General features: G+C 40.3%; 3 protein-coding genes across 7 annotated transcripts; 2 read left to right on the top strand and 1 right to left on the bottom strand.

The window, feature by feature from the left end:
- Positions 1-953, top strand: her7 (hairy and enhancer of split related-7). The gene is made up of 3 exons (XM_087779065.1): positions 1-146; positions 237-332; positions 486-953. Exons 1-3 carry the CDS (start codon positions 102-104, stop codon positions 951-953), a joined length of 609 nt encoding a protein of 202 aa, XP_087635191.1. The 5' UTR covers positions 1-101.
- A 2558-nt stretch (positions 954-3511) lies between these two features.
- On the bottom strand, positions 3512-13547 carry notchl (notch receptor, like). Of its 4 annotated transcripts, none has more exons than XM_087778805.1 (11): positions 13239-13547; positions 12104-12257; positions 11701-12033; positions 10398-10615; positions 8914-9241; positions 8607-8782; positions 8477-8538; positions 8273-8396; positions 7651-7748; positions 4981-5312; positions 3512-4926 (listed from the first exon to the last, which is right to left on the bottom strand). In XM_087778805.1, the coding sequence occupies exons 1-11, from the start codon at positions 13288-13290 to the stop codon at positions 4419-4421; spliced, it is 2385 nt and encodes a 794-aa protein (XP_087634931.1). In that variant the 5' UTR covers positions 13291-13547; the 3' UTR covers positions 3512-4418. The 4 variants fall into 4 exon arrangements, with proteins under 4 accessions (XP_087634931.1, XP_087634928.1, XP_087634932.1 ...); XM_087778802.1 differs by having other exon boundaries at positions 8477-8541; XM_087778806.1 differs by having other exon boundaries at positions 3513-4926; positions 8914-9238.
- A 1094-nt stretch (positions 13548-14641) lies between these two features.
- On the top strand, positions 14642-20358 carry tap1 (transporter 1, ATP-binding cassette, sub-family B (MDR/TAP)). 2 transcript variants are annotated; one of them, XM_087778916.1, is made up of 13 exons: positions 14642-14776; positions 15167-15472; positions 15531-15753; positions 15816-15930; positions 16152-16282; positions 16340-16545; positions 17236-17433; positions 17539-17667; positions 17737-17931; positions 18177-18350; positions 18584-18743; positions 19455-19591; positions 19652-20358. In XM_087778916.1, exons 2-13 carry the CDS (start codon positions 15170-15172, stop codon positions 19880-19882), a joined length of 2202 nt encoding a protein of 733 aa, XP_087635042.1. In that variant the 5' UTR covers positions 14642-14776; positions 15167-15169; the 3' UTR covers positions 19883-20358. The 2 variants fall into 2 exon arrangements, with proteins under 2 accessions (XP_087635042.1, XP_087635041.1); XM_087778915.1 differs by having other exon boundaries at positions 14650-14776; positions 15161-15472.
- The last annotated feature ends 185 nt before the right edge of the window (positions 20359-20543 follow it).

Genomic DNA, 20543 nt, shown 5'->3' on the forward strand with positions numbered 1-20543 from the left:
TAGAAGATGCGAGAGTCCGGAGATACTTATCCACTGGATAATCTCTCTGAGGGAAGGATTTCTTTTTTTTTACCTTGGATCAGGACGCAGACTGTTGGACCATGAAACTGGTGCGGGAGTCTGAGGATGGAAGTCACGACAGAAAGGTGAGTGTTTTTTGAAGACTTGGTTGTGGTCTGGCTGAATGTTTCTGATTTAATATCCACTAATGTCTATGTTTTTTCTTAATCTTCTAGTATATAAAATCCCAAGTGGAAAAGCGGAGGAGGGAGAGAATCAACCACAGCCTGGAGCGTCTTCGGACCATTTTGCTGCAGGAGCCCCACCAGACGGTAAAATAACACCTCCTGAACTCACATTTTGAAACATTAACCAATGTTTTTCATTTATTTAATAGTAAATTATATTTAAGACTATTGCTAAAGTAGATTATATTTATGCTCTTGATGTTTTATTCAGAACATTAACGTGTGTTTTCCATTCAGGGTGGGGCCCAGCGTCGAGTAGAGAAAGCCGAGATCCTGGAGCAGTCTGTGGTCTTTCTCCAGAGCAACCACCAAAGATCTGGAGGTCACAAACACTCCTTCCAGGACGGCTTCTCCTCTTGTCTGCAGAGAGCGTCTCACTTCCTGGGACCTGACGGGAAAGACCTGGGACTAGGAGCGGCTCTCGACGCATCTTTAGCTGCAAGACTTGCTCACTCAGACTCTGCTTGTAGCCAGAGGAGAGGTGAAGCTCCATCCCCCAGTTCTCTTCCTCACACAAAGTCCATTCTCCGGCTCCTGAAGCAGAAGTCCAGATGGAACTCAGGTATGAGCAGTTCTTCGGCTCAGAATCTTCCTGGGAGTCCTCCTCAGCCTCACCATCTGCAGACCAGGACCAGTCCACAGAGTAAACAGAGTCTCTCACAAAGTGGACTTTTCAACGATAGTTTGTGGAGGCCCTGGCCCTGAACGTCTCACCACAAACTTTTAAGACTTACGTCCACCACCAAAAGAGGAAGTTTCTCTCGTGTTCAACCATCTCATACATGTATATAATGTAAATGTTATTTGAACATGTGCTGTATGTGTGGAAGGGTGGACTCCTGAGTGGAGGTCCAGAAACTCTCAGGAGGAGGTCTGGCTGGGACTTGCTGCTTAGCTTCAGATCAGTTCCTGCGGTGAGTATCATGGAGCTGAAGAGCTCTGTGTGTACGAAAGCTGGGTCTTCTTCATCAAGGTGCAAGAAGGCTGTGAGACCCTCACACAGCAACACGATATTCAGCCAGACATCCTCTGAGCCTCCTCATCTGTATTCCCTTTCCTGCTTTATGCTGTATATTTGCACATTAATTTATTATTTTTGTACGATCACAAAATAAACATTCCTTTAAATGAAAACTGTGTCATCTTTTTTTTTCCCTGAGCATTTTACTCCAGTTGTTTCTCATGAAAATAAAATAACATTTTAGTTTTCTGATATGTGAATTGATAATAAAAACAAATGAAGAAATGAGTTTGACCTGAAACAAATTATTGATCAATAATGTATCAAAACAGCACGTATAAGATAAAGTTGTTTTTTTTAACGTTATGGATTCTGTAGTAGAACACAAACGTTGTAAAAAAGAGAAGTACATATAATCATTTTTATTTATTTGTTATATTTATAATATAATTTTTAGTTTTTTTTTTTTTTTTAGTAATTTTAGTTTTCTTTCTGCTTAAGGCCCTTGTCCATTTAGGAATATAGTAGGAGAAAGTAATAATAAAAATACGTAAGCAATAGCTACGGATTTAGACATTTAAAATATTATTGGATTATTTTTTGGGGGGTAAAAAAAACAAGAAAAAGGTCAGGGTTAACGTTTCTGACGTGTGCTCTTTATTTATCGAACATTACTAATAACTATGTCGATGTATTGAGCAAATGTGTGTGAATAATTATTTATTCACAGGCCAGACTTGGTTTATTAGTGGAGTCAGTATTTCCCGTGGGAAACCTGGAACTTATACAATGTGTGAAAAGTCATACATGCAAAGGAAGAACAAGAGTTCCTCCTCTTTGTTCCCAGGCATGCGTCCAGACAGTTCACATGCAAAAGCTCCCAAGGGGTCCTTATTGATTCGAGGGGACCCACCGAAATAAAACAAAACAAATGAATGACAAGAGCTGTTTTCACACTTGGATCTGCGATGACCCTCGCGTGGCGTCGCTCTTTACCATCTTACAATTGTCCTTATATACGAGCACGTGACTTCTCAGCATCCGTTTGTTTGTTGCGAGGAAAAGCAAGAGATACCGTTTGTGCTTTTATTGTGTGTCAGAATTCGTACTCCAGTAACACGCGTGTCTGGAGTTCAGATGATCTGCCGGTTCCCACGCAAAGTTTCCCACCAACATTTTCCTGAATTAAACGTATCCACCACTTGAAATTACCATTATATTGCTGTATTATTGTTGTTTCTATGTATGTACACAAACATAATCCATGGCTCGAACCTGTATTTTACTGGGTGAAAGGGACATCGGAACTACATAATATCATCTTTGTTAAGTATTATTTCTTGCTGTGTATTTGAAAGTTTATTTGAAGACTCTTGTGACGATTTATTATAGTTTTCATTTTGGGTTCGATGACCAAACTGTAAAAGGTGTGAATCGTCGCCAACTATTTATTATCCTTCAGGAGGTGTGAACTCGACGCGTGTCAGCAAATTAAAATGTGAAATAAAAGCTCAGCAGGAGCTGCAGACCTGAACCTGTCATGAACGTATGGTGAGAGATAGACCTGCGCATGCGTGTACTGAAATGCCGATTGTGTGTAATCTTGATTTTTTAAACATCTATTTCGTGTCCAGTATCGTAATGCGTCACATTTGATTTACAATAATTACAATAATAATACATTACTGAAAATAAAATACTTCTGAATGTAATGGGCTCTTTACAATAATAAACAATGATTCCATGCATCAAAAGAGGTTTATTTAAAAAAATGTTTAATAGAAGCATCACTACTCTCATGGGTTATAAAGGGGCGAAGGAGCTGTAATAAAAATAGTAGTACTATTAGGAGAAGCAGCTCTAAGTTGTTAAATAACGAATAGAAATATAAGTCTTAAAACAATGTAATGTATGTAGAAACAATGTTGGTTCAGTATACTGAATACAAAATGATAAAAAATGAATGTTTAAATATATATTTTTTAGATTTTACAACTACATTTTTATTTATTTATAAGATTTAATCCAAATAACATAATTAAACGATTCCTAATTTATTTCATCAATGCAGAGAAAACGCGAACGGTTCTCAAGTGACGTTTCGTTTGGTTCACGTTTATTGTCGTATTAATGCAGTGGACGTGTGAGCGACACGAGGCGTGTGTCCGTGGGAACTTGACGCGCTGCTGTCCTCCACACACACACACACACACACACACACACACACCCACACACAGACACACACACACACACACACACACACACACACACACTAACAGCTCATCAAAGCTCCACGTTTGTTTCCCGCCAGAAACATCCGGACACACGAGTCGAAGTGACAAATGTCCCCGGGCCCTGAGAGTGGACCTCAAAGGCTTCCACAGAAGAGGTGTGACGGCAGTTTCATTGTGTGAAGTAAACTCACTTTATTTCTGCGTATTATTCCATGAGTATAATTATTAGTGAGGCGTGAATCAAGTCGTATATTTTGAAGTAACAAACGCTTTATAAATAAACGTCTTCTCTAAAACTTCCATTTCAGATGTTCTTTTCTCATCACGTGTGCGTCCATTAACATGGCGAGTGCGTGGGAACCTCCTGGTCCACAAGACTCCAACAACACACTTCTATTGATGATGTTCGATTTCTCACACGTTATAAAAGTGCGTCTGCCGTCGCCTTTTCACGAAGGCACGTGATCTCTTGGTTCATCATGTTTTCCTCATTTATTTTTGTTTAGAAATAAAATACATATCGCAGGGTTTCTTATTTCCACGCCTACGTCTTTATTTAAATATTGTGTGGGCTTTCAAATGTATATTGGACAGAAAACAGCATGACATTTAAATTGTATTTATAAAAAAAAATGTTTGATTTGATTAACATATATTTAAAAGTTTATACAATAAACACCTGTTATAAAAAAGGTTTGTAAGAAATATCTACACTTTCATAACAAAAATAAACTAGACTTTTTGTTGCATTAATGAACAATAGTAGTTTGAGATAATTATTACCTCTGCCAAGGAGGTTATATATACTTATACAGCATATGAATGTCAGGTATTGAATGAGATAAATAAGGAGTTGCAGTCGGGCCTCATGTTGGAGCTGTTGTGAGAAAATGATTTGGCTCCTGTACTTCAGGTTTGTCCAGTTTCTTGATGGAAATCATGTCAGGTGACAGTGGTGTATAAATGAGTGTTCATCTACAGAGCTGTCTGAGTGGACTCTCTGGTGTTGTTCAACCTTTCACCCCTGGGTTTTGGTTCTGAGTTGGGAGAACTCACGATGCTCTGTTCTGCTCTACTTGGTGTGTCGCCTCCTGCTGGCTGGTGCTCCACGTGTGCAACGTTTTCTGTCGGAGGCGGAACTACGACTCTCTCCACAGGCTCGCTCCCGGATCTGTCGGTCACGATGACGTAGTTGGGCTCCAGCTGGTGAGCGCTGGAGCGCCGCTGCAAAGCATGCTGGGTGCAGGAGAAGGAGCGTTGGCGCGGTGCCGGCCGGGGCGACAGGAAGTGTGGCGTCCCGGCTCTGGGTGCGTCCTGGTGACGATCCCGGTCCTCGTCCTCGGAGGTGACTTCCTGTAACGTGCTGATTGGTCGAGGGGAGCGACCCATGATCCGTGGAGGGACCAGCGCTGTCGCTGATTGGTTGACTTGCGGCCTCCAGTTCTGAGGGGAAGGGTACTGCACTCTGCCCATGGACCAGTCACTGACAACAGAGAGTTCACTTAGACCAGAGAAGACCAGAGAGATGATGTCGTACCTCTGTGGTGGAGGAGTCATGTCCCGACACCCCACCATCCCAGAGAAGGAGGCGCTTCTGCCCGGGAGCCCTGGAGTTCCGACCCAAGGCGAGTACATCAGGGCTCTCTCCTCCCACAGAATGTCGTTGGCAGACTCCACTGGAACCGGACCTCTTTGGATCTGGTGGGCCAACAGCAGCTCCAGGACCTGATGATGCATGCCCTCCCTGGCCACGTCTGTCGGGCGGCGTCCTCTGCGGTCGTACAGTTCCAGGTTCGCACCGTGAAGGAGGAGGAGTCTGGTGGTGTCATAGCAACCGTAGAGTGCAGCAAGGAAAAGTGGTGTTTCCCCCTGGTGGGTGAGAATATAACACTGTCATCTTAGAGTCGAGTCACAGCACCTTTGTTACAATTTTCTGTGTACGATACATTCCCCAGCCAGAGTGGAGGTAAATCTCCAAGGCCTCTGTTCTACCCCAAGTCAGATGACCTTCCTGCTTTTTTTGTCAGGGCATTCAATATCTCAAGGCTCACACCATTGAACGCTCAAATTTGCTTTTATTGAATTATTGAATTCAATCATTTGTAAATATTGAAAGGTTGAATTATCTTTTCTTTTTTTATAAAAATAATTGAATGGGAAAAATGTAACATTTTGAAAAATGAATGCACTTTTTAGTATTCCAACAATTCATCAATCTTCATTTTTTAATAAATAAAATTATATATACATAATCCATACAATGTCATGAAAGTGATTCCTGGTAAAGCTGGAGGATGTGTAATAGTTGAAGGAACTTCATTTAAAGAATTTCTCAATGTATTTTAATATTTATCCACCAAATAATCCCACGTTACCCCACTCAGTTCTAGTAACCTTACTTAAATATAGCAGCCCTTAAGTGCAAAATAAAATTACAGGATATCTTTAGTTTTTATTTAACTCTGACCAAGAAGGCAGCAAAAAAACAGTTAAAAACACCAAACAATGTAAACACAATACTACATAAAATGGTTATTTAGATGCTGAAAAACACCAAGAGAGACAAATTTGGCAAGATGGCTAAAAGCCGCCTAAATCAATACGAGCACAAGGGGCCGAAAACCACAAAAAATCCAGGGAATGCAGGCTATACACACTCGTGGACCGACTGCCGTGGGCTCTGCACATGCACAAAATCAAAAAAGGCAAAACCAAAAAATACTAGAAACAAAAATAATGTCTTTAGAAACTTATATCAAAACCAATGCCCCAGATTACATCAGGACATTTTAACACTGAGAGCACAGTATAATGAAATCTCATGTCAGAAGCCACTATCTTATTGAAACTTTTTTAACCAAGGAATAAAGGCAGTTTCCCTGCTTGGTGCACCATTCTTCTATATATCTTGAATTCCAAATGTTTTATGAAAGAATGTAAAATTCTGAAAGTAATTCTAATAAAAAAACAAACACTTGATGTAATGTCAACCTTAGACTAATCAGTGATTTAAAAACATTATCCAAAGCTTTTTGCAAAAAGGTGTTTAAAGTGCGTCAAGGATCTCAAAATGTGCACAGCCTTGAATATTATTCATGCCAACAAAGGTGCAACATACTCTTTGTAGAGAACCTTATGGAGACACATTTACAAAGAACAACATGTCAAGCCCACTCTTACCTTTGTGGTTTGTAATTGAAATGAAACCTGTTGTTATTGTAAATGCCAACTAGAGCTCAGAATAACATTATATGAAGATGACGTAAACCTCTCTTTTTTAAACAATTAAATTAATAGATTCCCTGAAAATGTGAAGCAAAAAGAAAATGTTTTCAAAATTTGGAGCAACAAAGGAATATCACAAATCAAAGACTTATTTTCAGCAGAAGGAAATGTTAAGCTAATAACAGGATATAAAACAAGTTCATTGAACGACATATTGTGGACGAACTTGGACTAAATATTTTGGCTGATGAACGCTTTTGTGGACGTGTTTATTCTGGTGTCCGTGAATGTCACGCTCTCTCCGTTCATCATCGTCCACTAGGATTCAGGCAGAAACCTGCTAAAACACTGTAAACAGCTCTTAATGTCTGTGGCAATCATTCTGAAAAAGAAGATGAACAGAGCAACATATTGGAAAAAAGGACTATAAAGTAGTTTATTCTTAGAGCTGTAAACTTTAGAAAATGTTGAATTATGAGCTATAAAATGAAGTAGTTCATTTTAAATTTGCTGAACTGAACTTTGGACTAGTTCTCGAAGATACTGAACTTTCCCAACACTGGCTAAAGGTATTACAAAGAAAGGGTTTCACTTTTTCATTGTATTTGGAAACGTTTAAAGCTTATATTTTGGAAAAGGTGGTGGTGAAATCAGGAAAATGTTATAAATCAAAATGTACCCAGTAAACGACAAATACAAGAACAACAAGTTTCATTTTCTGAACTCGTTTTTTCTACAAGCAAAGGAATGAACAAGTATGTCTGCACCAAGCATTGCTTTATGACTGCGAGGACTGACTCAATTTTTACCGGTGGACATATATGCTAAAAGCAATCTAAAAAAAATTGAAGGAATATGGAGTCCTTTCCTGAAATATCTGAAGGAAAATGATGTCATGATGTCAGGAAATGGATCATTGAATAACATTTCATGAAAAAAACGAATATTTCATCAGATACGTCTGTATAAGATGAAAACGTACCTTGTTATCCTGCAGGTCCACGGCAGCTCCGTAGCGAATCAGCGTCCTTGTCAGGGAGAGGTGGTTGACCGAGGCGGACCAGTGCAGCGCGGACCTCCCTGAGAGGGGTGGTGAGACAGTCCAGAGCGGAGGGGTTGTTGAAGGGGGTGGAAGAAGGGAGGGTCAGCGAACGAAACAACCATTAACACACCAGCCCAGACACCGACAGAGAGAAGCAGAGAAGATGCAGCGGGGAGAACAAAGTTAATGAAGAGGGGACATTAACTTTGTTCTGAGTGGGGGGGCAGCAGGGGAGCTGGAGGTGAACCAGGAGAGGGAGGTGATGAGGAGGATGTGAGAAAGACAAGGGGTCGGTTAGAGCTGACGCGCACCCCCTCGGTGAACAGAGAGAACCAACAAGAATGATAGAAACTTTCTTTTCTGAAATTGAGCCACAGCGGCTCGTCTGTACAATGAGCTCATAGTTTTATTTCAAGTCATTATTTCTATATGATTTTACTTTTATTTTTTGCTTTTGAGGCCTAGTATAGATCAAATACATGTTGAAATTCAATCTTGACACAAATATTAGAAACACATTATGCATGAAAAGAAACAATGACATATTAGAATGTGTCTTTACCAGTATGATCTGTGTTGTTGACTTGAACTCCAGCTCGCAGCAGCTCCAGAACAACTCGGTCCAGCCCGCTCCTCACCGCTCGAATCAGAACCACCGACCCGTCTGGACCACACCACTCTGCAGACTGTCAATGAAGAAGACATCATGTTGCTTTTCCCTTTTTTTTTAATGTGTAACTTCTGACGTGTACGCTGGAGGGCTGACCTGCTGAGGTGGACTGAGCAGAGGCGGTGGCATGACGTTCCTGTCCCATCCTCTTGATGGCGCTGCTGAAGAATCACCAGCTTCAGTTACAGGCTTCATCCATGACAAGGCATCAACAAAATTGTCTTACTCGGTCCAGGGCGGCCGGACTGTGAGCCGCCGTTTCGGAACTGCTTCTGCTCCTGCCCCCGGTGGTCACAGATGGTAGAGTCTTCCTGTCGTCTGTGGCATTGAGAGTTAATGTCCTCCATGGAGCTTTGGGTGAAATCTGTGTCACTGCCAATCTCCTGCTCCCTTTTGAGAGGCCTGGTGAGGAGGAAAGTGGTACCAACATGCTTCCAGGTGTAAGTGTCAAAGTCTGGATATTTGTATTATTTCTTTGAATAACAGCTGCTGGGATGAGTTCTTCCTCATGGTCTAAAAATACCTTCGCTCACCTCATCCTGATGGCGTCCTCTCCCAGCGGCTCCCTCCGTCTCTTCTTCTCCGCTTCCTTTGCTTTCTTCTTCTTCCTCAAGCTGAGCTTCTCCTTCTCACGGCAGGACTTCGCTCTTTGTTCTTGCTGCGCGGCGCTGGACGTCCAGCTCTTGTTCTTGCTCTCGGCGTCAGTGTTGGTTGACCTGTGCGTGACCCTGTCGCCGCCGACCCTCTCCAGCCGCCGCTGTCTCGACCTTCTCACCATCAGGAACACCAGAGCGGCCAGGCCCAGCAGCAGACCCACCGCTAAGGCCACCACGGCCCACAGCCACACAGGAGTGGGCTCTGCTGACAAAAGAATCACTTATGATCTTCTTCCATAATGTGCTGCTGACTTGTCTTCCAGCAGCGTCTTACATTAGGTCTCATAGTTGAAATGATTTGTCATGTTTAAAAACAAAAAATGCAATTACCTTTAAAGGTTTTTTTTTCTAATTATATAATCTGACTGTGTTCTTAACAAATAATGTGGCTCTGTTTAGTTATTTATTACAAATAATGTTGTTCTGTTTATTTATTTATTACAAATAATGTTGTTCTGTTTATTTATTTATTACAAATAATGTTGTTCTGTTTATTTATTTATTACAAATAATGTTGCTCTGTTTATTTATTTATTACAAATAATGTTGCTCTGTTTATTTATTTATTACAAATAATGTTGCTCTGTTTATTTATTTATTACAAATAATGTTGCTCTGTTTATTTATTTATTACAAATAATGTTGCTCTGTTTATTTATTTATTACAAATAATGTTGCTCTGTTTATTTATTTATTACAAATAGTGTTGCTCTGTTTATTTATTTATTACAAATAATGTTGCTCCGTTTATTTATTTATTACAAATAATGTTGCTCCGTTTATTTATTTATTTATTACAAATAATGTTGCACTCTTTATTTATTTATTACAAATAGTGTTACTGTCTATTTTTTTTTTTTTTACAAATAATGTTAATCTGTTTACTCATTTATTACAAATAATGTTACTCTGTTTATTTATTCATCACAAATTATGTCACTCTCTATTTATTTTTTACAATCATTTTTATCTGTTTATTTATTTATTTTGAATATGCTTTTCTTTTTATTTATTAATCACAAATAATGTTTATTTAGTTATTTATTTTATATATGTTTTTCGGTTTATTTATTTACCACAAATAATGTTGCTTTATTTATTCATTAAAAAGAATGCATCTTTTTTATTTATTATTTTATGAATAATGTTACTCTGTTTATTCTATTATTAAAAATACTGTTGCTCTGTTTATTATTTTTTTTTGCGAAAAATGTTGCTTTGAATATTTATTTATTTGTTTTATCATTAATTCATTTTTCTTTACCAATGATGGTTTGATGCTTGTTTTAAAAAAAACATTTTCCTCGTCAGTGTTCCACTTGGACAGACTGCCAAAGCGAGCACAGGACAGAAGAGGTTACCTTCCACTTCCTTCACATCCAGCTCCTCCTCTCTGCTTCCTATCTCTTCCCGGACACCTCTGATGTTGATGACGGCCTTAAGCTCCGGGAAAGTGGTGAACACGACGGGCTTGGACAGCATGGCACGAAGGAAACTGGCCGCCTCTGTAGCGTAGGGGAAGCAGGTGGAGGGCACTCGTGAGCACGGCCGGTTGTCCACCTGGAGGAACAGGAGGGAGCTGGAACAGACAGAGCAGGCCAAAAGAAAAACTTTCACGATTGTGGTTTCATCAACGGGGGGTAGTCAGAGCATAAGTGTCTGAATAGAAGCACCTTTCTTTTTTTGTCAAACTCAGGACAAGGGGCAAATCTTTTATCAGGCAGAAGAAATTGTATATTTACCCAACAGTGTGTAACAGGGAGTATTGATTGTGATATTGTCATTAATGGAGGTTCAATTTACTGATCTCAGAATTTGTCCTTCACCCAACACTGAACGCACATTCCATCAACATCAGTTTTACTTTAATTGGAAGTCTGTACATGCGGTTCCTTATCTTATATTAAAAACTGTAGGTCAAAAATATCAACAAGAACATTAATCTTTGATTTCGAGACAACTTTCCAGTGGGCAAAATTAAATTACTTAATGGGCCAAATCCAGCTGAAGAGACACTTTGGATTTTCTCCTTGATGCACACATTTCTTCTTACTTCCCTTTTATATTGTTGACTTTGATCATCTTAGTTTGCTTGAAAATAATCCATGATAACTACAAAATAACACTTAAAGTTTGCTTGTAAATTATACGTTTTATAATTAATATTGATCTCCTTTTCAGCCAATAAAGCATATTTAAAACTCAGGTAGAATACACAAGTGATCTCATGGCCCGGGGGGTCAAATCTGGCCCTCCCTGTCATTTTGTGTGGCCTGCTGGAGGATTGACTCCAAATCCAAGTAGGATAAGGATTAGATAATGATCAGTGATTACGGATGTCAACAATGATAGAATAGAAAGAGTTTCAAAAAGAGTAAAAGTGATTGTCTGAATTTGACTGGAGTGTTTGCTGAAGGAGGGAAAACAATAAATAATTAAGGAAGGAAAAGACAAATTCATAACCATGATGATGGAATCTCCTTCTCACCGACATATTGAAAGAATACACATCTCACTAAATGGAAATCATTCACTATCTTTTGATTTCTTTGGAAGTACTTTTGCATACAATTTGGTTAAAATGTGTAACATAAGTCCTGACTTATGTGTTTGACTGTTGTCGACCAAATGTCAAAATTAAGTGCACAAGCTTTATTTACTCACCCATTGGAGTCGACGGGTGAGGACTGGGTCAGCAGGTTAGCCAGCTGCTGCGAGTCAAAGTCAAACAACTTCTTGTTGGCCGCCAGAGAAGAGGAACCCCTGAGTTTGAGGGGCGTCTGCAGAAGAACACTGAGGGCCCACAGCAGGGAACTATTTAAGAAGGTGCCACCTCGTATCGGGATGTTGGTATGCAGGACCAACGTCCCTTTGGCCCACATGGAGCTCTGGTGGGTGAAGCAGTCGCTGCCATCCCAACCACAGGCGGCGCTGTCACAACCCTGGTCGCAGTGCGAGTTGGAATAGTGGTTGCGGCAGTACGGGATGTGGCCGGGACTGAGAGTCAGAATGGGAAGACGTGATGGAGCAGAAATCTAGAAAGTAACCAGACCAAGCTTTGTCTTACTTGCAGTAGCCCAGGTCCTTGTGGCAGTCGAACCCATCCAGCAGACATTCAGGGTCCATACACTCCCTGTCACACGTCCCGTCCCCGAATTTACCCTTGCACTTTCTGACGACCGGGCACTGACCCCACGGATCTCCAGAAGAAGCCACAGCGACTAGTATGAACAGAAATGAACAGTGTGATACATACAAGCATTGACAAAGGTCATGGGTCAACAACAAGTGTGGAGCAACATGGTAAGCAAATAGATCTCTACTTACAGCTACTAGATTACATTTTTTAAATCTATTTTTAAGCGCGAGACTTTCCCCTGAGTTAGTCAACTTGCACTCAAGTCCAGCCTCTCATTGTTTCACACACTTCAACAGCTTATTCAGGTCAAGTCCAGCGAGTAGGTTCCCGTCACACACCGCCAGAGCGAACAGGAAACAGGCCCGACATAAACAGGAAGTTTCCTGGCGAGATGAATAGCATCAGGAAGTGCAGTGGGCTAGGACTTGATGGAGGTCAGAGGTTGCCACGGCAGCAATAACCCAAACTAAGGAATGTGGTGGAAATTGACTACAGGTCTGCAGGTGTGTGTGTTATGATGATCATATTGACATAATAAAAAAACAATAAATACCCCAACTACTTCTTACTACACTACTTTTGGAGCGACTCATACTTTTACTTCAAAGAAAGGAACTATTATGACCACAGCTTTTCCTGGTAATTTTACTAATGCTAGTTGTTTAAGCGCTTTGTGACCCTGGTCTAGAAAAGGTCTTTACAAATATTACTTACTTACTTACTTACTTACTATTACTATAATTAGTACAATTAAGGTAAGGTAAGGTAGAACTTTATTGATCCCTCAGGATTACACTACATGACTTCTTCTAAAAACTTCCTTTATCACTTCTGTTCCTATAAATCACATTATGACCACTTCTACTTCTACAGCGACACAAGCACTATGAATAAAGTTACTCCAGAGCCCACATTTACATTTTAAGTAATAATAACACATTTATTATTTTAGTTATCAAAAGTAACAATACTTAATACTACTAATACTTCAGCGTAAAGATTTATGAATGTTATCGTTCATTTTGAGTCATGGAGAGACTAAAAGTTTCGTGGAGTCACATACCTTCACAGGTCCAACTGAGTCCCATCAGAAACAACACCTGGAGGGCAAACATTATGAATCTGTTGAGGTAAAACGATGATCCGGTTGTTGGTCTGCACGGCAGAATAAACGTTTGAGGTCCAGTCTAGATGTTGTCCCTCATTAACTCTCAGCGTCTACTTCCATCACCACCACTGTCCAGCCCGCTCTCCTCCCTCTGACTTGTTCTGCGGATATGTGGACGACTTCCTGCCACTGTGTGGAGAAGAATAGAAGGGCGATGACCAGATGTGTGTGCATTTGCAGCTCTGACCTCGTCTCGGCCGGAAAAAAAAACACAAGGTGTAAAAAGAGCCGTTATTATATTGAGAGCATGGCTTGAATTTGAAATGAGACTTTCTACTAGCTTAGTGCGACAGTACAATTGGCTAGTTCACTCGCCCAATAAATATCTTTAAGATTGAGTTTTGCAAGTCTGTATTGTTTTTTCATGTCAACCTGTACTTTCATATTTTATCTTTAACCTAATAATTGTCACAATAGTTTGATATAAAGTTAAAACTCACAAATTTGATCTCATTATAGAATTGCATCAATTGATTTAATCAATTCACGTTGATAATCAATATTCTATCAAACATTTTACTTGGTTTGAGTTCTTCAGGACAGAAGAATCTTCTACAAACTATAAGTTAGCCTGGCCTATTCTTTAGCATTGCCCTTTACAAAAAACACAAAGACCCTTAAATATTACAAGGAAAATATTTGATGTAGTCTACTGACTACTTCAAGAAGCATCTTAAGACATTTTTATTTGTGCAGGCTTTTTCCTAATTTTCTGGTTTGTCTCTATGTTATATTGGCCTTTCAAGCATGTATTTTAATTGTTTATTGTTTTTTAAGTGCCCTGTAACCCTGGTCTGAGAAAGGAACTTTACAAATAATTACTAACTTACTTACTTAAATAGAGTAAGTTTGGCAGTAAAAATAAATATTTAAGATCAGGTGTTAAAAGAAAAAAAAACAACTACTACTTGAGCTAGCAATAATCGTATATGGCTTTAACTATCTTGAGTTTCTACGAACATTTGCCGTAACTTAACTATTTAGCACACTTTATATATTTTACTCTAAGTTATAGCTATATTATGTTGTCATGCTCGAGAATTCTTCAAAAGTATGTTTTTATATTGATGATTTTATTTACCTGCCAGATAAATGCAGTTTCACAGGATCGCCACTAAGGGTCGCTAACAGATTTCCTTTCAATGTTTTATATTTACGCTTTTTTTTAAAAAAACATTTCAGTTACGAACAATTACGAACAATTAACAACATTATTCAGTGTAATAAATAGCAATTAAAATTTTGTCACTAAACTGTGTCTTGGTTAATACTTCCGGGGAATTTTAACCCGCCCTCAAGTTTTGGTTTCGTTTTACTGTACAATCGTTTTGACGTTTTCTGCAGTCGTCGATGTTCAAAACGCTTTCTTGTGACATATCTGGAGGTCATAGCACATTTTTGAACATTTGAAGATCTGCATCACAGAAGGAAAAGTAAGTTGACGCCACAGATTATCCTAAACTACGACGTTTACTATGTTAAAATGACAAGACCTGTTAATGTCAAAATGCTTGGCGACATAAATAGAGACGGACTTGGTGATATGTTACAGATAGTTTAAACAACATTTTTAGTCATTATACTGACCAGAACTTGTCAATGTCTTTTCAATGGTAGCGCAAGTAAAAGTGAAAGTAGCGTGGAATACGTCATGAGTTACAGTAAAAGTATTTTTATCGGATTAAATTAACCAGTTTGAAACAAGCGATTGAAGATAGCTTTTTCACTACAGTAACATCGTTATGGTTTGAAATGTTAAAAAATAAAACCTGTCGTACCAGCTTTTAACTTTCTCTTTCACTCTCTAACTGATATTGATGCAGAACATGATCTTCACACTCCTCCCGGTGGCCCTGGACCTGGTCCTGGTTCAAGCCTTCAACCTGTTGCAGCTGCCCCTCATCCTCCTCCCTCACCCTGTACCCGTGGTGTGGGGAGCAGCCGTGACCCGAGCAGGACTCCTCTGTCTCACCTGCACCTTCCTTCCATGCCCACGGTGGATGAGGAGCTCTGAAGGACTTCAGCGGATCTTGGTCCTCTGCTTTCTCTACCCTGTCTACGTCAGATTCCTGTGTGTGCTGGGTCAGTCCACGCCGGAGGAGCTCTGGGCGTGGAGCTCCTGGCACCGGGTGAGTGCTACTGCTTTCTGTTCTTGTAGAACCCTGGTGCGATGTATTTTCTCCACAGGTGCTGCAGAGTTACATTCTGACGCTGGTCTCCTGGCTCTACTGGAGTAAATACGTGTTGTCCTTCTCACTCTACTGCTGGAGCTGCGTCTCTTCCTTATGGAAGCCCAGAGAGCAGCCGGGCGACGAGAGTCATTCCTCTCTGAGGAGGCTGCTGGGTTACATCTTTCCTTACACGGCTCGCTTCACGCTGGTGTTGTTACTGGTCAACCTCTCATCATTTGGTGAGTGAGAAAGTAGTCCCGGACCTGACTTATTTCACTCGATCGTCCATGTTTGATGACAGGCGAGGCGGCGATTCCTAGATACACCGGCCATGTCGCCGACTGGATCGCAAATGAAGATTCCTCCGATGTCTTCGCCAACACAATCAAAATGATGTCACTGATGACTGTTGCCAGGTAAAACTTGTACCTGTCATGTGCTCAATGATTCAGAATCAAGGAAGGAGTAAAGGAGGTGAACAAGAGAGTGCAGGCAACGTGGAAACTCTATAGGATAGTAGTGTTCACTAACATGAAGTATGGTTTAGAGACATGACCAAAGTGCTGCACTTTAAAACATTTATTTTTAATTAATAACTTTATTTTTTTATTTTTTTACCCGCCATTTTGTGTCCCAGTGTTCTGTGCGAGTTTGTCTGCGACTTGATCTACAACGTGACAATGAGTCGCGTCCACATGTCCGTTCAGGGAATCGTTTTTAAAGCCGTGATGAGACAAGAGATCGCTTTCTTCGATACCACCAGCCCAGGTAAGACTTTATCGCGTCACATATTGTTCAAAACTGACCCGCTGCGTCTCGGCACAGGTGAGCTGGTGTCCAGAGTCACCACCGACACCAACGACTTGAGTGAAGCCCTGAGTGAGAAGCTGAGCCTGGCCATGTGGTACACGAGCAGATTCGGCTTCCTCATGTTCTTCATGTTCAGTCTGTCCTGGAAGATGTCTCTGCTCACACTCATGGGGCTTCCTTTGGTCTGGGTGATCCCAGAGATCACCGGACACTTCCACCAGGTAAAACCCTGACTTTATAAAGATCTTACATTATTCTTTTCTGACAACAACACGACACAAACACCATATGAGCAGTAGATGTTTATAAATATTGGAATATTTCTTAAAATTTTAGCCTAGCCGAAATAGGAACAAAACATTTTAGCAGTGGTCCTCTAATGATCACTACATGCTTGAATTACTTAATAGTATGTGCAATTAAGCAATTTTAGCATGTTTATTATTTATATAAAACTTTGATTATCTGATTAATAGATTAGAACTTTTGAAGCTTTCTCGGATTTGAAGATTGAAAAAGTTTTGTAGGTTTAACAACGTGACGATTAAAATGTGTTCTAGAAAGCTAGAAATATATAGATATTCTGTTTTGACCCTTGTGACCCGGATGCCCGAAAACAAATAGGTAAAGTTTGTTTTTCGGGCCTTCGGGTCACCTTGACCCTGAGATAACACAAGGGTTCAATTTAATAAATATATAAAATATACAAACCAATAAAACGTGTACAGTTATATTCATTCATCCTGCTGACAGGGTTGACAAAAGAAACCCAAACAAGGAAGACGATTAACAAAATAAAACACAATTCACAGGAAACCTAACATGCAATGGACTTCACCGAAGGAAAAAGAAAACAAATGTCTAAGTGTAATTTCTTTAAAGAGCATTTTTGGTGATGTCATCCTTTTAAGACCATATCGGCTAAAGTTCAAGAGTCGCTGGCAAAAGCAAACCAGGTTGCCACGGAAACCTTCACCCACATCAAGACAGTGAGAAGCTTCGCCAACGAGGACGGTGAGACGGAACGGTACCGTCAGCGAATGGAGGACACGTATGCTCTTAACAAACAGGAAGCGTTAGCCTACGCCACCTCCACCTGGGCCAACAGCGTGAGTGTTACACGACAATTGTTACAGTTTGTTACATGATATCTAACGTCTCTACTCTGGCTGTCCACAATAAGAAGAAATAATTCAAAAACATTCTTTTCCCAGATGACGACTCTAGCACTGAAACTTGGGATTCTGTTCTACGGCGGTAAACTCGTGACGGGAGGAGTGGTTAGCAGTGGAGATCTGGTCTCGTTCATACTGTACGAGCTGCAGTTGGCGAGCACCGTCGAAGTCAGTCGTGGGCCGAGACAAGTGGTGACTTACCGACCACGTCCGTGACTAAAACCTGTTTCCTTCTAGGCGTTCATGCACTCTTATCCAGAGGTGAAGAAGGCAGTAGGAGCCTCAGAGAAGATTTTTGAATATCTCAAACGAACACCCAAGATACCACCAGAGGGCAGCCTGGCTCCTGAACGCTTTCAGGGTCACATTGAGTTCAAAAACGTCAAATTCTCTTATTCTGGAAACAAAGACAACAGCTGTCTTATTCTCAAAGTAAGTTGATATTACCTTGCTTGAAAAAGTGCTGCTGTTGATGATCAGAACTATCAAAATATAGGTAAATCTCCTGGGGGGTCTAAAGTTAGCGGAGAGTCAAAATGGGGGATCTGAGAGTCACAGCAGTTGATCTAACGTGGAAGCATTTAACAAAGAAATATTCTGACATTTCCGGTCCATCAGATCGTTTTTGTAGATCTATTATCTGTTTATTCTTCATTTCTATTCTCACGTCTGTGCAGGACTTGTCCATGGAAATCAAGCCGGGCCAGATCACTGCTCTTGTGGGTCTGAACCGGTCCGGGAAGAGCACCTGCGTCAGGCTTCTGGAGAGATTCTACCAGCCACTAGATGGAGAGATCCTGCTGGACGGACAACCGCTGAACAGCTACAAGAACCTGTACCTACATCAGAAGGTGAGGCAGAAACCTTCAGAGAATCAGGCTCTGGGTGAAACTGCAACGACAACAGCTGATATGATAACACAAAATGTTTGTTCAAGGATAATGTTTGTGTTTTATAACACCAGTCCTCTCACTTCCCCTACATTCATAACACTTCCTTTCGAGAACCATATTAAGAACAATCTGAAATTAAATAAAAGAAGCTAAGGTCAAATAGCAATAGCGTGTTTCATTCACTGTTTCAGATCGCTGTCGTCAGCCAAGACTGTGTCCTGTTCAATTGCTCTGTCCGAGAGAACATCAAGTACGGCTGCGAGGACGCGTCGGATGAGGAGATGGAGAGAGCTGCCAAGTTAGCAAGCGCCCACAAGTTCATCCAGGAGCTGTCGAATGGCTACGATACAGGTAGGTTGATCTAGAGACTTGTTGTGTTAGTGGTTAGTGCAAACCATCCAGGACACATGACCTGCCAAAAATATTTTCCCCAATTCAAGTATCTTTATTTTAATGTTTTTTTTTTTTTTTAGCGCCATTATATTTTGTGATTCCATTGTAGATTTAGAAATTTTAAGAATTTCTAATCTTCTATTTATACGAACATACAGAGTCTTACTGTTAGCCTCAAACTTAGCTTGCAAATATAACATAAATTGAAAAGAAATTAAAAGGAAAAGTGGTTAATAAATCTTTTAATGTAATAATTATGTGAAATATTTACACCAAGGTGTCATATTTCTTTTAATGCAATCCTCAATCTTAGATAATAATCCTAAATCCCGCCTCTCTGGCTTTAGCTCAATCCGGACGGCCCGCGGTAAACATGCTCCAAGCACAGCTGTTCTGTACTCGCTTTCAAGCAGACGTTCAGGATTATATACGTCTCAAAAACCACTCCACTTCGACAAAAGGCCTCGTAGGTCTGTGGCTGCCGGGCTTCACAACATGAGCCGACAGGAGAAATCATGTTCAGATGTTCTTAAAATCAAGAATACACAGAAGAGTTCAGTGACTCGTATGACATCACACTGCTGGATCTGAGATCTGTCTTATTGTCACCACAATTAGGAGTATCAAAAATGTCATTTTAAATTAGTAAAATGTGTCTCTGTTGGACAGCTGCTGGTGATAGGGGGGGACAGGTGGCTGGAGGACAAAAGCAACGCATCACAATCGCCAGAGCTTTAATCAGACGTCCTCAAATCTTGATCCTTGACAACGCAACCAGCGACCTAGACACTGAGAATGAGCACCAGGTAAGTGACACGTACAAATGGGATGAATTAAGTTGAGTGCGTCGTGACTGCTGCCCTCAGATCAACCAGGCGTTGGGAGATATTGCGAAACACTGCACTGTGCTGCTGATCTCCAACAAGATGAGTGCGGTGGAAAAGGCCAGTCACATCATCGTGCTCAACAACGGTGTGGTGGAGGACGCCGGCTGCCATGATGAGCTCCTGAAGAAAGGGGGACTCTACACTGAAATGGTGAAAAAGCAGAACATGAGCTTCCGTCCGCAGGAAGAGGAAAAGATGGATGCTCCCTGATGCAATGTTCAATCATTTTAGATCTTCAATAGATGAAGTGCTGGTTGGTGGTAGAATAATCATCTTGACTTTTTGCATAATTCCAGTAACTATTTTTCTTAAATCATATCTTCCATTATGCATGTTGAGCTGCAGCAGAAACCTTAAGAAACATTGCAAAAGTAGCAAGCAAAAACAAGTGTCAACTTGACATATTTAGAATGTGAAACTGAAATTTGATGAAGCTTCTGGGATTAGTGATTACTTGTTTGGTCCAACGACGTAAGACATGAAGACATACGTTTTTTATACAAATAGTTGAATACTTATAATTAATTGATTTTTATTTATTTTTTCATAGGTTTTCATTATGCCGTTATAGTCTTATGCTTTTTTTTCTCCAGTATTATTTAGATGCTTTTTATTTCACTTTTATTTGTTTCAATCCATGTTTTTTTTTTTTTTTGTGAATAAACAAAGTGATCAAGATAATTACACTTTATTTTGTTTTATGAATGAAGGAAGGATGGAGATGGACGGACTGGCTTATGCGGCTTATTTTCTCAGGATCTACATTAATAGGGCGATACATGTTCCTGTACAAGTTTACCTCTTTCAAAGAACAAGTTGCAATGATTCGTTTTGGTTTATTCGGATCGTGAAATCCACCACCGGATCAGAC

Source organism: Callionymus lyra, chromosome 17 (genome assembly GCF_982586985.1).
Source record: "Callionymus lyra chromosome 17, fCalLyr1.hap1.1, whole genome shotgun sequence".
NCBI classification, from domain to species: domain Eukaryota; kingdom Metazoa; phylum Chordata; class Actinopteri; order Syngnathiformes; family Callionymidae; genus Callionymus; species Callionymus lyra.

Excerpts from the sequence above, each read along its gene's own strand:
- her7 (XM_087779065.1), top strand. The coding sequence starts at position 102 with ATGAAACTGGTGCGGGAGTCTGAGGATGGAAGTCACGACAGAAAG. Across the intron at positions 147-236 it reads ATGGAAGTCACGACAGAAAG|TATATAAAATCCCAAGTGGA; the intron begins GTGAGTGTTTTT and ends TTAATCTTCTAG. Across the intron at positions 333-485 it reads TGCAGGAGCCCCACCAGACG|GGTGGGGCCCAGCGTCGAGT; the intron begins GTAAAATAACAC and ends TTTTCCATTCAG.
- notchl (XM_087778802.1), bottom strand. The coding sequence starts at position 13,290 with ATGTTTGCCCTCCAGGTGTTGTTTCTGATGGGACTCAGTTGGACCTGT. Across the intron at positions 12,258-13,238 it reads ACTCAGTTGGACCTGTGAAG|TCGCTGTGGCTTCTTCTGGA; the intron begins GTATGTGACTCC and ends TGTTCATACTAG. Across the intron at positions 9,242-10,397 it reads GGATGTGAAGGAAGTGGAAG|CAGAGCCCACTCCTGTGTGG; the intron begins GTAACCTCTTCT and ends TTCTTTTGTCAG.
- tap1 (XM_087778915.1), top strand. The coding sequence starts at position 15,161 with ATGCAGAACATGATCTTCACACTCCTCCCGGTGGCCCTGGACCTGGTC. Across the intron at positions 15,931-16,151 it reads TCACTGATGACTGTTGCCAG|TGTTCTGTGCGAGTTTGTCT; the intron begins GTAAAACTTGTA and ends TTTGTGTCCCAG. Across the intron at positions 16,283-16,339 it reads CTTCGATACCACCAGCCCAG|GTGAGCTGGTGTCCAGAGTC; the intron begins GTAAGACTTTAT and ends GTCTCGGCACAG.